The sequence below is a fragment of the Sylvia atricapilla genome, chromosome W, assembly GCF_009819655.1.
Source record: "Sylvia atricapilla isolate bSylAtr1 chromosome W, bSylAtr1.pri, whole genome shotgun sequence".
NCBI lineage: Eukaryota > Metazoa > Chordata > Aves > Passeriformes > Sylviidae > Sylvia > Sylvia atricapilla.
This window is the reverse complement of record NC_089173.1, coordinates 6705365-6718649: the sequence shown is the minus strand read 5'-3', so window position 1 is coordinate 6718649 and position 13285 is coordinate 6705365. Positions and strand designations below refer to the sequence as shown.

The 13285-nt window shown below is 45.6% G+C and overlaps 1 protein-coding gene and 1 long non-coding RNA gene across 2 annotated transcripts in view; both read right to left on the bottom strand.

Moving 5' to 3' along the window:
• LOC136373233 (uncharacterized) overlaps nucleotides 1–13285 on the bottom strand; it is a 105541-nt gene that overhangs the window by 23206 nt on the left and 69050 nt on the right. The gene's annotated exons all lie outside the window — the stretch shown is intronic.
• Nucleotides 1590–8163, bottom strand: LOC136373402 (uncharacterized). The gene is given in 4 exon segments (XM_066338307.1): nucleotides 1590–1635; nucleotides 6652–7814; nucleotides 7992–8080; nucleotides 8148–8163. Coding segments are annotated over 4 exon segments (1314 nt in total).

The window sequence follows — 13285 nt, the reverse complement described above, 5'->3', positions numbered from 1 at the left end:
AGGATCTAAGCCACGCCCAGAAGAGGACCAGGACGGGAAGGCGCAGCCTGGCCTCGGACCTCCTGGAAAGATGGACATCCTGGACCAGAGGACGACGCTCGCCAGCCTCGTGGGATGCCACTGAGCAGTATCGGTAAGACAACCGCTGGCGGGAGTGGAGACGAGCGAGTGTGGAGTGAATGAGAGGAGAGCCGGCAGCCCGGACCCCCAAGCGATTTTGGACTGCTGAGTACCGCGTTTCCGCACCCCCGCGAGGGGGCCGGCTGGGAAAAGCAGGAAGCGAGTGGATTGGGAGTGACTGACGCGTCTCCAGGGGCATAGGGGCCCCCTCCGGAAGTGCGGAGGAATTTAGAGAGTGAGTGGCACATCAAAGAAGTGTGTGGCAGAAAAGGCTTGGGCCAATTACAAGCGTGTGAAAGGGCTCAAGCAGTGTGAGGCACGCACCACACTGGCTGAGGTTATAACCCGAAGAATCACAGGAGACTAGCGCTGGCTGGGGTAGGGGCTGGAACCCTAAGGGCGGGTCGCCCAGGCTACTTTTGGGGCTTGTGAGTTGGCACTGACTGGGGTAACTGCCGGGGTGTAGGGAGAGAAAGAGAGCACTGGCAGAAGCTATGACCTAGAGCATCTGAGTACAGGCTGGGGTAGCAAAGATAGGCTGCTTTCGGGGTGCTTTGGAGACTGGCTGGGGTAGCTGTCGGGGTGCTGTGATAAAAGAGTCTGCATTGGTCGGGGGTATCTTGCGTACGCTTTCCGGGTTCGAGGGTGTCATATTGGTCAGGGGTACCCAGGGAACAGGTACACTGTCCGGGTACCGAGAGGTAAAACTGGTCGGGGGTGCCCAAGAGGACGCTGTCCAAGTGCGGAGGAGTGAGAGTTAGGGGAGTCCCAGAGTGCGAGGGACTTAAAGGTAGGGTGAGTGAGTAAATCGCACGCTGTATGTCCAAATCCTGGCAGTAGGTTGTGGTTGGAACCGTGGGCCCTGGTTGACTGGCCACTTACGGGGATTTGCCTGACGTACAGGAGAGAAAAGGAGTGCTGGCTAAGGGGTAGTGGCTGAGGCCCTAAGGGCGGGTCACCAGGCTACCTGTGGGGCATTCCGAGCACTGGCAGGGTAGTGCCCAAACCCTAAGAGAGGGTCCCTGGGGCTACTTACGAGTGTTCAAAGAGTGAGTGAGAGTTAAAATTTGAGTTGCCCATCTTGAGATTTGTGTGTGTGGAGGGGCACCTTAAAGAAATTTAGTTAAAACAAGATCAAACAATTTTACTTTGTGTTGCCCTGAAGTGAAGTTTTCATCAGGGTAAGAGCACCGTAGTTTTTATTTGAGACCCACTGAAAATGGGGGCGTACATAAGTAGACTGGAGCCAGTTGAAGAGAAAAGAGAGAAAAAGATAAGAAATATTCCACCAGACAGTCCACTAGGACAAATGTTGGAAGTATAAGAAGTTGATGAGGCCACAAAAAGCTTGGACAGGATCAAGATGATCCATTATTGCATAGAGGCTTGGCCTAACCTAGATTTACCTGAAAAATGGCCATGGTGTGGAACTAGAGACCCCTGGATGTGTTCACAATTAGTTTAATACTTTAAATCTTGAGGGGATTCAAGTTCCGAACAAATACTCTATGCTGCCTGTTGGCAGAAACAAGTAGTCAAAAATGAGACAGCAAAAATATGAAAGCTACAGCAAGGGAAACAAAGGAATGAAAAGCAGAAGGGGAACCAAGAAGAAGCTAGCCATAATTGGGACCCCTTAGAACATTTGCCTCCTCCTCCAGTTTATCCCAAAGTACTACAAACTATCCCTGCTAATCCTCCAACCTCACCTGAAAATCATATCCCACCTTCCCTAACTGTAATCCCTATTCTTTCCCCAGCTTGCCCCCCTCCAGCTTATAACCTCTTACCCTCTGCCGTTTCCTAACACTGGTCTGGCCTCCTCTCCTTCACCATCCACAATCCCTGCACCTCCTCACAGCTGGGAGCTGGGTCTGGCACCTAACAGTGCATCCGGTCAGGCAATAAAAACCCCAGAAGGACCTTTGAGTAACACCAGGTCAAAAACCAAACTCTTTCCCCTAAGGGCTATTGGAGGAATAGGGTTTGTCAATGCACCTTTAACAGCGTCAGAAGTCAGAAGTTTTAAGACAGAGCTGGGGAATCTAGTTGAAAACCCATTGGAAATTGCCAACCAGATTGACCAGGTTTTGGGCCCAAATATTTATACATGGGGAGAACTAAACTCCATCTTAAATATACTCTTCAATCCAGACGAGGTTCGGCTGGTTAGGACAGCGGGGATGCGCAACTGGGAAAAAGAAAACCGAATGGGCCCTCCCGGTGATCAGAAGTTGCCAATAGCTGACCCAGGGTGGGACACAAACAGAGGAGAAGGGAGGAGAAATATGGAAGATTATAGAAACCTGGTAATAATGTTGCCCGGAACGAAGTTAAAACACAAACTAACAAGGAGTCAGTTTATGTCGTGCTTTATTCGGGGCCCGGGGTCCTGGGGACCAACGTCCCAAATCAGGATTCCCGAAGACCCTCATCAAGACTCAGGTTTTTATACCTTTTTACAAAAATTACTTCATCATACTACGTGACAAACAGAAAAATTCTTTGATAAAGCAATGATGTTCATCTACTAGGTAACAGACTTCTAAAGTAATAAATTCTACATGTTTGTCTTATTTAAAACTATAGGTTAATTACCAAAATTTACTTTCCCCATCACTAGACCCCCTCCTAGTAATATTTCAAACTTTATCTTTAAGACGGTTTTCCCTTTCAGCATGTTCTTCATGCTTTGCTAATCCCTTTGATTATTGTTTCCACAGACCCAGCACATTCCCAGGCTACCTTCCCAAGGCCTAGTGCCCTAATGCTAGCCAAGAAGCCTTAGCATAACTACTGCTATACGATTTTCTGATATTTTGGTAACATTTCTCCCCTTTTGAGCATTCTTCAAAAATCTTCTTTGCAAGGATGCTCAATTCTTCAAATTGTGGTTTCAACATACGGCAGGGGAGCAGTTCTTCTAGAAGTTGGAGCCATTACTTCACTTCGGGTTACTGCTTTCATGATCTTCCGGGTATGAGTTCCTTCCCGGATAATTATTCCCAGAAGGCACCTGTATGAGATTACTACTACAATAATGATTATTACAATCATGATCATATATTGTATCACTGAAGAGATCTAACCAGAGATCTGGATTCCAAATGAGCTAAATAAAGCTCCAACCCAATTATGTTCTGCCTCCTTCTCTATCTCCTGGACTTTTGATTTAATTTGGTCTAATTGGCTAATATCCCTCTCTACTTCGGTAGTCACATTTGGGATGTGTATACAGCAGTGGTCATCCTTACCCTTCAAATACCCACACACCCCATGTTCCTTGAGTAATATCATATCCAATGCCATACAATTTTGTACTGTCATCCTTGTGGTTGCCTGTAACTGCAAATTAACATCTTTGAATCCTTTTTTTGTGACTGCAGCCAGTCTTTCGGTTTGTCCCATTAACTTATATAACATTTCCCTATTACGATAAGTTGAAATTTGGGCAAACAAAGATTCTAATACCCACCCGAATTTTACTCCTCCTGATGGTTCATGCCACTCATCCTCAGGACCTAACTCATCTCCGGTTTCTCGTCGGGTCCGTCCTTTCATTTCCTCACTTGTTAATTTTGACTGTTTCCAAAATGGACATAAAGTAGGTACCCCTAAGTTTATCTGAGTGACAGGACCATCTATGGGCATGTGAGTAGTCCATTGTCCGTGTCCCATAATCCAAACTAAATTCCCTGGGCTCCTAACCATTGTATTTTTGCAATCCAATTGATTTGTCCCTTTTAAGGTTCCTTTAATAGTATGGTTATATCCTCGACATTCACATCCCCATTTCAATAATATTAACACCGGTACTAACCCGATTTGGTGTTCTGGACTATCACATGTAAACACTTGTGTGCAGTTCCAATTCCCTAATTGCTCCTTCCCTTTCCGATGAGCCGAGTCTCCCCTTACGACCCTCCCATGAGTTTGATTTTTCAAACCTTTCCATTCTATACACCATCCTATGTCCCCTAAGTAACTATATGTCTCCAGTAAGCTTGGTCCCCAAATGGCCTGCCAATTTTCCCACTGAACTTTATTTTCTTGACATACCATCTCATAATAATGCTCTACAATAGATTGATCAGTTTTCCGGATCTCATCATATTCACACCATCCCACGTCCTTAAATCTACCTATCTTTGTAAAAATCGAATTTGGAAGTGCTTTACAATCTGCACGTTGTCCTGGAGTTGACCACTGTTTCCGAACCACCATCAGCCGTTCTACCGTTTTAGTTCGATTGTGTAATTCATTCCTACATTCCTGGGTCCCGTTCTTTACCATGGTTGGCATATTCGTCACAGGGATTACTCCCCATGGTATAGGATCTCCAGCAGCATGTGGTAAAGGTAGACAAGCCGTAATGGTTGTTACATTCTGAATTTGACCAAAATCCCTTATGAGTCCTACCACCAAATTTTCCTGATCAGCACTTCTGACTAAATGGTCAATTTCTGGTGTTTGTCTAGTCACTCTTGTCTCCGTCTCCCAGATAGACACGGTTATTGTCCCCATCCCCCACCATTCATCATGGGCTATCCAACAAATGTAATTTCCTTCATCTACCCCCCTCTGCACATCCTTGATAGTCAGAGTCAACAATTCCGGTCTTTCCTGTAGTTTGTATTTTTCCCCAGAAACCAAATTTCTCTTGAACCACCATCCGTAATCCGAAAACTTTCTTCCCGATTCCAAGTTACAACTGAGAATGACATCTCTCCCTCTGACAGCTTTATAGACACTATGTTGAGGGCGTATCCCTACATTTGTATGTGGTCTGGCTTCCACTTTCCTTAACTCATAATTTCCATTAGTCCCACAGGACACTACACACAAATATTGTTCTTCTGTCTCCCCTATTCGAGGATTAGTGATATTCAACCATCCTTTTCCTGTCATTCCTTCCAACCACCAGTTTGTCTCTTTTGTTTGACTTTCCCATCTTTGTTCTTGATTCCGTTTCCACCATTTGACCTGTATCTTCCACCTACAAACCTTTTCTAACTTGAACATACAGCTTATCCGCAACGGAGGGCCATCCCATATATCTACTCGGGTACTTACGGGTATTACTGATATTGGGTAATCTCCGACCGCTGCCTCATCCTCAGCCAAAACCTTTACTTCAAAATCCCCATATGCAAAACTGTTTCTTATCCAAACGATACAAGCAAATTGACCACCTTGATGTCTCTGAATGCCAGGTATTTGAAGGGTAGTATTTCCTCTTTGCTGATTTTTGTTCCAAAATTTTGTGACTCCGTCCTTTATTACCTTTCCTGATCGTCTCCATCCGGCAATTATGTCAGTGAATCCAGCTCCCTGATTGTCAGAAAATAGACACGTTAATTTCAGAGTAGCATTTTCAGGTATTACCACTAAAGGCTCAGGAACATCCACTACCACAAAAGCATTTGACAGATTTGCAATATACAAAAACACAGTTATCAGTGCTTTGCTCTGAACACCATTCGGGTAGCAGATAGTGGTTGCACCTCCCATTTCGACGGGGCCTTCTTTACACGGGTATAGTGTATTCAACTGTTGATCTCTTCGACCTTCACTGAGGTGTAAGTTGTCATTATCACCTGGTGAGGACCGTCCCATGTTTCTTTTAATGGCTCAGCGTTCCAATTCTTCACATACACTTGATCTCCGGGAACAATGTCGTGAACAGGATTTTCCAATGGCAATGGGCGGTTCCACTGCAGAGCTCCTCGGATGGCTGTAAGAGTTTTGTTTAGTGACAGCACATAGTTCATCAACACTTGATCTCCTACCAAATGAGGGTTTCCCTGGTAGGTGGATGCATGGTAAGGTTTGCCATACAGAATCTCGTATGGGCTTACAGCAACTTTCTCCCTCGGTTTGATTCTTATTCTTAGTAGGGCCAGTGGTAAAGCTTGTGGCCACTGGATTTTGGCCTCCTGGCATATTTTCTTGATCTGCCCTTTTAGTGTCTGATTCATCCTCTCTACTTGTCCACTTGATTGAGGCCTCCACGGAGTATGTAAGTTCCACATGATTTCCAACATCTTAGCTATCTCCTGCACAATTCCTGCCACAAAATGAGGACCCCTGTCTGATGATAGCCCTAATGGCACCCCAAATCTAGGGATTATTTCTCTCAATAACATTTTAACTACTTCTTTAGCCTGATTTGTTCTGCAAGGGAAAGCTTCTGGCCATCCCGAAAAGGTACACACATAAACCAACAAATATTTATACCCCTGTGCTTTAGGTAACTCAGAAAAGTCTACTTGCCAATAGTCTCCAGGCTGTGGTCCAATTTGTATTTTACCCATTTTCACCTGTTTTCTTACCACCGGATTGTTCTTAATACACAAAGGGCACATAGCATTGATCCTTTTAGCCATTGTTAGCATCTGGTTAGAGATTATCTCATTTTTCAAGAATTTTGTCAGCGCCTCTGCTCCCCAATGGCATTTATTATGTTCTATTTCCAAAACTGTTTTCATGATCCTCTGAGGCAGTACCACCTGTCCAGTAGAAGTTACATACCATCCTCTTAAATTTTTCCGAGCTTGAACAAATGCTGCCAATTTTTCATCATCTGGCGAGTAGAGGGGTCGTTGATCCATAAACGGTGTGGCTGGATTGATTCGTGTGGGCAGTAATACCAACTGAGTCCATACCTCTCGGGCTGCCTGCTTGGCCGTCCGGTCTGCGAACTGGTTCCCTTGGAATGCTTTCCCTTCCTCGTTTCGGTGTCCTCTCACATGCATCACCGCAACAGCCTGTGGCTTATGGATAGCTTCTAAAAGAGCTTTTACTTCTTCCCGGTGTTTAATTAATGATCCTTGGGAATTCAGCAGGCCCCTCTCTTTCCAAAGGGCACCATGTACATGTACCACCCCAAAGGCGTATTTAGAATCTGTTCATATGTTTACCCTCTTCCCTTGACTTAATATGAGAGCACGTGTTAGGGCCCAGACTTCAGCCTTCTGGGCCGAGGTCCCAGGAGGCAAAACTTTGGCCTCTATCACTTGTTGCAAGGTGACCACCGCATACCCAGCATACCTGGTTCCATTCTCCACAAAGCTTGATCCGTCTGTGAACAGTTCCCAATCGGGATTCTCCAAGGGCTCATCTTTTAAGTCCTTTCGGCTGGCATATACTTGCTCAATGACTTCCACACAGTCATGTGCCAGTTCTCCAGTTTCCTCTTCTGCTCTTAAGAATTCTGCTGGGTTAAGATGATTAGTCGATTTTAATTCAATATCATCCTGCTCTCTCAGCAATGCCTGGTATTGTAACATCCGACTTGAGGATAACCAAGGCCCCCCTTTTTGTTCTAAAACAGTCAACACCATATGGGGAACGTATACCTCCATTTTTCTTCCAAGAGTTAATTTCCTGGCTTCTTGTATCAATAGTACCGTTGCGGCCACTGCTCTCAAGCATCCTGGCCATCCAGCACTAACTGAGTCCAATTGTTTGGAAAAGTATCCTACCGGGCGTTTCCATGATCCCAATTTTTGGGTGAGCACTCCCAATGCCAATTTCTGCCTCTCGGTCACATAGAGTTGAAAATCTTTATTGAGGTCAGGCAATCCCAGTGCCGGAGATTCTCTCAGTGCCTGTTTGAGGGCCTGGAATGCTTTTTCCTCAATCTTGCCCCATTTCAGTTCGGGATTTTTCACAGCCTTGTAGAGAGGTTTGGCCTTTAATCCAAAGTCAGGGATCCACAACCTGCACCACCCCACCATTCCCAAGAATGACCTCAATTCTTGATGATTTCGTGGGGTCGGGATAGCACAGATAGTCTGAATTCGATTGACCCCCAACTTACGCACTCCTTGAGAAATTTCACATCCTAAGTAGATAACTTGTGGTCTTACCAGTTGCGCTTTTTCTTTGGACACCCGGTATCCAGCCTGACCTAGCATGTTCAGCAGATCGATGGTCAACTTCAAACAAATCTCCTTATCTGCAGTAGCAAGAAAAATATCATCTACATATTGCAAAATCACAAATGAGAAAGGTGACTCCTTTACCTGTGTTGTCTTCCATTCTTCTAATTCCCGAGCCAATTGATTCCCAAATATTGTAGGTGAGTTTTTGAATCCTTGAGGCAGGCGACACCAAGTGAGTTGTTTCTTCCTCCCTGTCTCTGGGTCTTCCCACTCGAAAGCAAAATATTTCCTGCTTTGAAATGCCAAAGGGATGCAGAAGAACGCGTCCTTTAAATCAATTACTGAGAACCACTGAAATTTTCTGACACAGATGTTAACAAGGTATAAGGATTAGCCACCACTGGATGAATGTCCTTAGTGATATTATTAATGGCCCTTAGATCCTGGACTAACCTATACTTACCATTTGGTTTTCTTACTGGGAAAATGGGAGTATTAAACTCAGATTCACATTCCTGCAAAATACCTATGGTCAGGAATTGGGATATCATCGGGGCCACTCCTTTCTTTGCTTCCAATTTTAAAGGATATTGCTTTATTCTTACCGGGCTGACTCCTTCTTTTAATTACACTACTACTGGTTGTGCAGCCTTAGATTTTCCCGGAATACCTGTTTCCCATACCCAGGGGACCACAGCCAACTCTATTTCTTTGGGGACTTCTACTGACTCCACTTCCCTAACCAAAAACAATTTAGATATGTTTTCTTCTGGTATTTCTAATTTCGCCCTTCCTTTTTCAAATGTTATTTTTGCTTGCAACACAGACAGCAAGTCCCTTCCTAATAAAGATTCAGGGCTATTGGGCATATACAAAAACTGGTGGTCAAATTCTTTCCCCCCAAATTTAATGTCCACAGGTTGCAAAAATGGTCGTTCTTCTATTTGACCTGTTACCCCAAACACTTGGATTTTAGAATCACTTAATGGCCCGACCTGTGTGTTTATAGCTGAGTACGTGGCTCCCGTATCTACCCGAAATTCCAGTGGTTCCCCCTCTATTTCCAGAATCACCTTTAAATCTTGGTCTAGTCAGCTTTGGTTCTGATAGCTTCCCATCATAAAGGCTTGAGCGACACCTTGCGGTCTTCTTTGGAAAGGACTCCTGTCACTCAGTTGGCCCGGACTCCCCATGGACACTACCCCGTTATCTCCCATACCTCCATTAAGGGGGCATTCATTCTTCCAATGTCCTCGATTTTTGCATAGGGCACACTGGTCAAATCCCAGTCTCGATCGTCCCCCAGTCTGCCCTGCCATTCCAAATCCCCCTCTCCCACCATTTGCCACCATACCCATTCCTCTTCTGCCCCTACCGCGGCCTCTTCCTCTCCCTCGGAAAGTTCCTTCAGCAGCTTGCTGCAACACAGCCAACATGCTAGCTTGCTGTCTTTTAGCAGTTTCCTTTTCACGATTATTATACACCTTCCACGCCACTTCCAACAATTTCTCCAAATTCCGAGTTTCTTCCCCTTCCAACTTTTGTAATTTCTTCCTTATATCCTCCTGTGACTGTCCTATGAATATCAATGCCAGCTGTAACTTCCCTGATTCCTCCTCTACTTCTAAATTAGTAGATCGCCTAGCAACCTCTTTCAACCGTTCCAGGAAAGCCGATGGGGACTCGTTCTTTTCCTGCCGCACCGAATACAGCTTTGACCAATTTAATGTTTTCGGGATCCCCGCCCGTACCCCTTCAATCAATAATTCCTGGTAAGCCTTCAACCTCTGGTATCCTCTGGTCGAATTGGGATCCCACTCCGGATCCTCCCTGTGCACTAAATCATTTAAAGTGCCATCTGCTACTCGCAATCTTAGCATTTCCCGAGCCTTTTCAGACATTACTCTAAATACCATTTCTTTCTCGGTGGAGTCCATAACTGTATCTAACAATACCTGCAAATCATTCCAGTCAGGGTTTTGAGTCTTTATAACCATTTTTACCACTCGTGCAACCCGATCCGGGTCCTCGCGATATGAACCATCTGATTGTTTCCAAATCATTAAATCATTCGGGGAAAAGGGCACTTTTACCATTATCCTGTCCCCCTGCGGTCCTACCGCTTCTCGCAAAGGAGCCATCAAAGAGGGTTGTACCATCCTCCCCCCTTTCCCTCATACCCGACCTCTCCTGGTCCTTTCTGATAAAGGAGTTCTAGGCTTTTCCTTTTCCCTCATTTTCTCTCTACCGTCCTCTTCCTCTGAATCTCCCTCGTCTGAAGATTCCAGAGGAGGAGCACTGGGTGCTACCAGCATTGAAACATCCTCCTCAGGTTCTTTGAATGTGACAGAACAGCACTTACAATTTTCCCTGCTTTTACAACCTAAACATTTGTCATCTGCAGTAACGTTCAACGCCAACAAACCACACTCTTTCTGCCACTCCGGCTTTCCTTGCAAATAATAAAACAAATCCAAATACGGTATCTCATCCCATTTCTCATTATTCCGCAAAAAGTGCATCAAAGGAGTAATAATATCAGAATTCAAAGTACTATTCCGGGGCCATTGCATTCCCCCAGTCTAATATTGTGGCCAAACATAATTACAATAGTCCATTAATTTCTTTTTGCACAGTTCTTGCCCAAAATTACCCACTTTCCAATTTTTCAGCAAGCATCCAAGCGGAGAATCATCGGGGATCTCCATACCTACGGACGCCAAAGCTTTGAAGTTTTTAAACGGCATCATGACACACTTAATCAACAAACACTCACTCACAATTTTATTATCTCACTCACACAACTTGATTATTCCACCAATTCCACCAATTCTTGCCTTTTCTCGTCACTACGAGCGGCAAGTGCTGGTCCTGCACAGCTTCCTTGCCGTGTCTTACGGCCAGCGCCTAGGCTTTTACCACAACCACAGACGTATTTTTTTACCCAGCCCTGCGGGAATTACTCTCCCGTCTTATAGGGCAACACCCTTATCAGAGGAATAAAGCACTTGTCGGGCTTACCTCACAGTCGTCCGTCAGGCGCGGGGTCGGGCACGGGTTGATGTCTCCCCAGAAATCACCTGGTGCCGGCGTGGAGTTGATCAGCTCGCGAACCGCCCCAGCAGCCTTCGGAGTCCTGCCGCGGTCGCCAGAAAACTGTTGCCCGGAACGAAGTTAAAACACAAACTAACAAGGAGTCAGTTTATGTCGTGCTTTATTCGGGGCCCGGGGACCTGGGGACCAACGTCCCAAATCAGGATTCCCAAAGACCCTCATCAAGACTCAGGTTTTTATACCTTTTTACAAAGATTACAAACAGAAAAAAATTTTGATAAAGCAATGACGTTCATCTACTAGGTAACAGACTTCTAAAGTAATAAATTCTACATGCTTGTCTTATTTAAAACTATAGGTTAATTACCAAAATTTACCTTCCCCCGTCACTAGACCCCCTCCTAGTAATATTTCAAACTTTATCTTTAAGACGGTTTTCCCTTTCAGCATGTTCTTCATGCTTTGCTAATCCCTTTGATTATTGTTTCCACAGACCCAGCACCTTCCCAGGCTACTTTCCCAAGGCCTAGTGCCCTAATGCTAGCCAAGAAGCCTTAGCATAACTACTGCTATATGATTTTCTGATATTTTGGTAACAGGACCAGATGGGGACACTGGCATCTCTCCCACTGCTCTGCTGCTCTGGAGCTGCCCCTGGCCCCCCCAGATCTGGCTTCCCAAACCAGACTGCCCCAAACCAATCTCCCCCCAAATCAGGCTCCCTCTGCATGGTCCATTGGACAGCCAGAATCCATAGAAAATGCAAATGGCTTTTACAGCCATTATCCCAAATAAACTGTGTTTTAATTCAGTTTTAATTAAACAGGGGGAAAACATGCCCAGCTCAACAATTTCCAAGCAGATGATGGGTCAGAGCAACAGAGAATTCCTTTGACCCAACTGGCCAAATGTTTTGAAACTTTTAATTAAAAATTCCCCAAGTTTTGCCCCAGTAAATTGCCCAGAGCCCACAGGCCTTTGAAAAAGTGTAATTAGGGCTGTTTGGCCCCTATAGGATGCTTCAGGTGCATAAACTCTTGAAAAAGGGCTCTTGTGTGGTGGTGGGATGGGAGGGTCTGTGCAGGAGCCCCCTCCCAGCTGAGCCCCATCCGTGGGTCACCCCCTGAGTCACCCAAGGGTAAGGCAGACACTTCCTGGTGCTCCTGGCTCACTTCTGGGAGCTGTGTCTTCCTCTGCTGCAGAAAGGTGAAGGAAGCAAAACATAACTATGGGATTTTCCATCTGAAATCATTTTGCATGTGTGGGATCTGCATGCAGGGATACAGGGATAACATTTTTAGGAATGCTCCCTTGCTTTCCTGTCACAGCAGGATCTCCATGGCAAAGCCGTTGGGGGGGGGTGGGGGTGGGCGGAGCCCCAGCTGCTTTACCTTGGAGGGAGTTAAGTTGAGGAGTTAAGGAAGAATTTTGCAACTTCACTCAGAGCCCCTAAGACAAAGACAAACCTCTTAGCTACGGCGACCTGTCCGGAGACTCATAAGCCTCTTCGGAATTTTATGTAGATTTGTTACAATTGATTGGTTTTGTACCCTTTTCCTCCCACCCTGCTGTCCCATAAAAACCCCTGGGTTTCCTCTGGTCGGCAGAGGTTCTTTGTCCCTGGATCCCTTTCGCTGGTACCATTACAATAAAGTACTACTTGCGGAAATTCCATACGAGACCTTTCTCTTTTTCACTACGGCCGGCTAAAAGAGGGGCTAACTCATAAGGGCATGAGCTGAGAGCACTGAGCTGAAATTACTGAAAGCTAAAATCACTGAGCTGAAAAATCACTGCTCTGCCTGCTACTGAAAAGCCCCTCTACCAGCTGAAGAGCGCCCTGACCCCCCAAGGAGCTGTTTCTAGCGAAACATCCTTTGGGGTGGCTTTGGCTCTCTGGGTCCCAAGCGGTGGACCCCATCCACCAGCTGGAATAAGCCACCACTGCCTCTTGACAGCCTCCATAACAAAAAGAAAGGAACCAAGGTCCATCTCAGCTGATCCTTTAGGTCAGTGTTGGGATGCCCAGTGCTCCATCCCCAAGGTTGGGAACTAAACCTGGTTATTCCAGGTTTGGAGATGAGGCCAGGTTTCCTAAAGTACTCAGCAGCTTCTCTTTTTTCCAGTTTTCTTTAAAAATAAAACTAAAATAAAGGAGTCCTTGCAGCAATGAATGGTTTCTGGGACTTGTTTCTGGACATCCTGGAATGGATCCAGGATGGAGA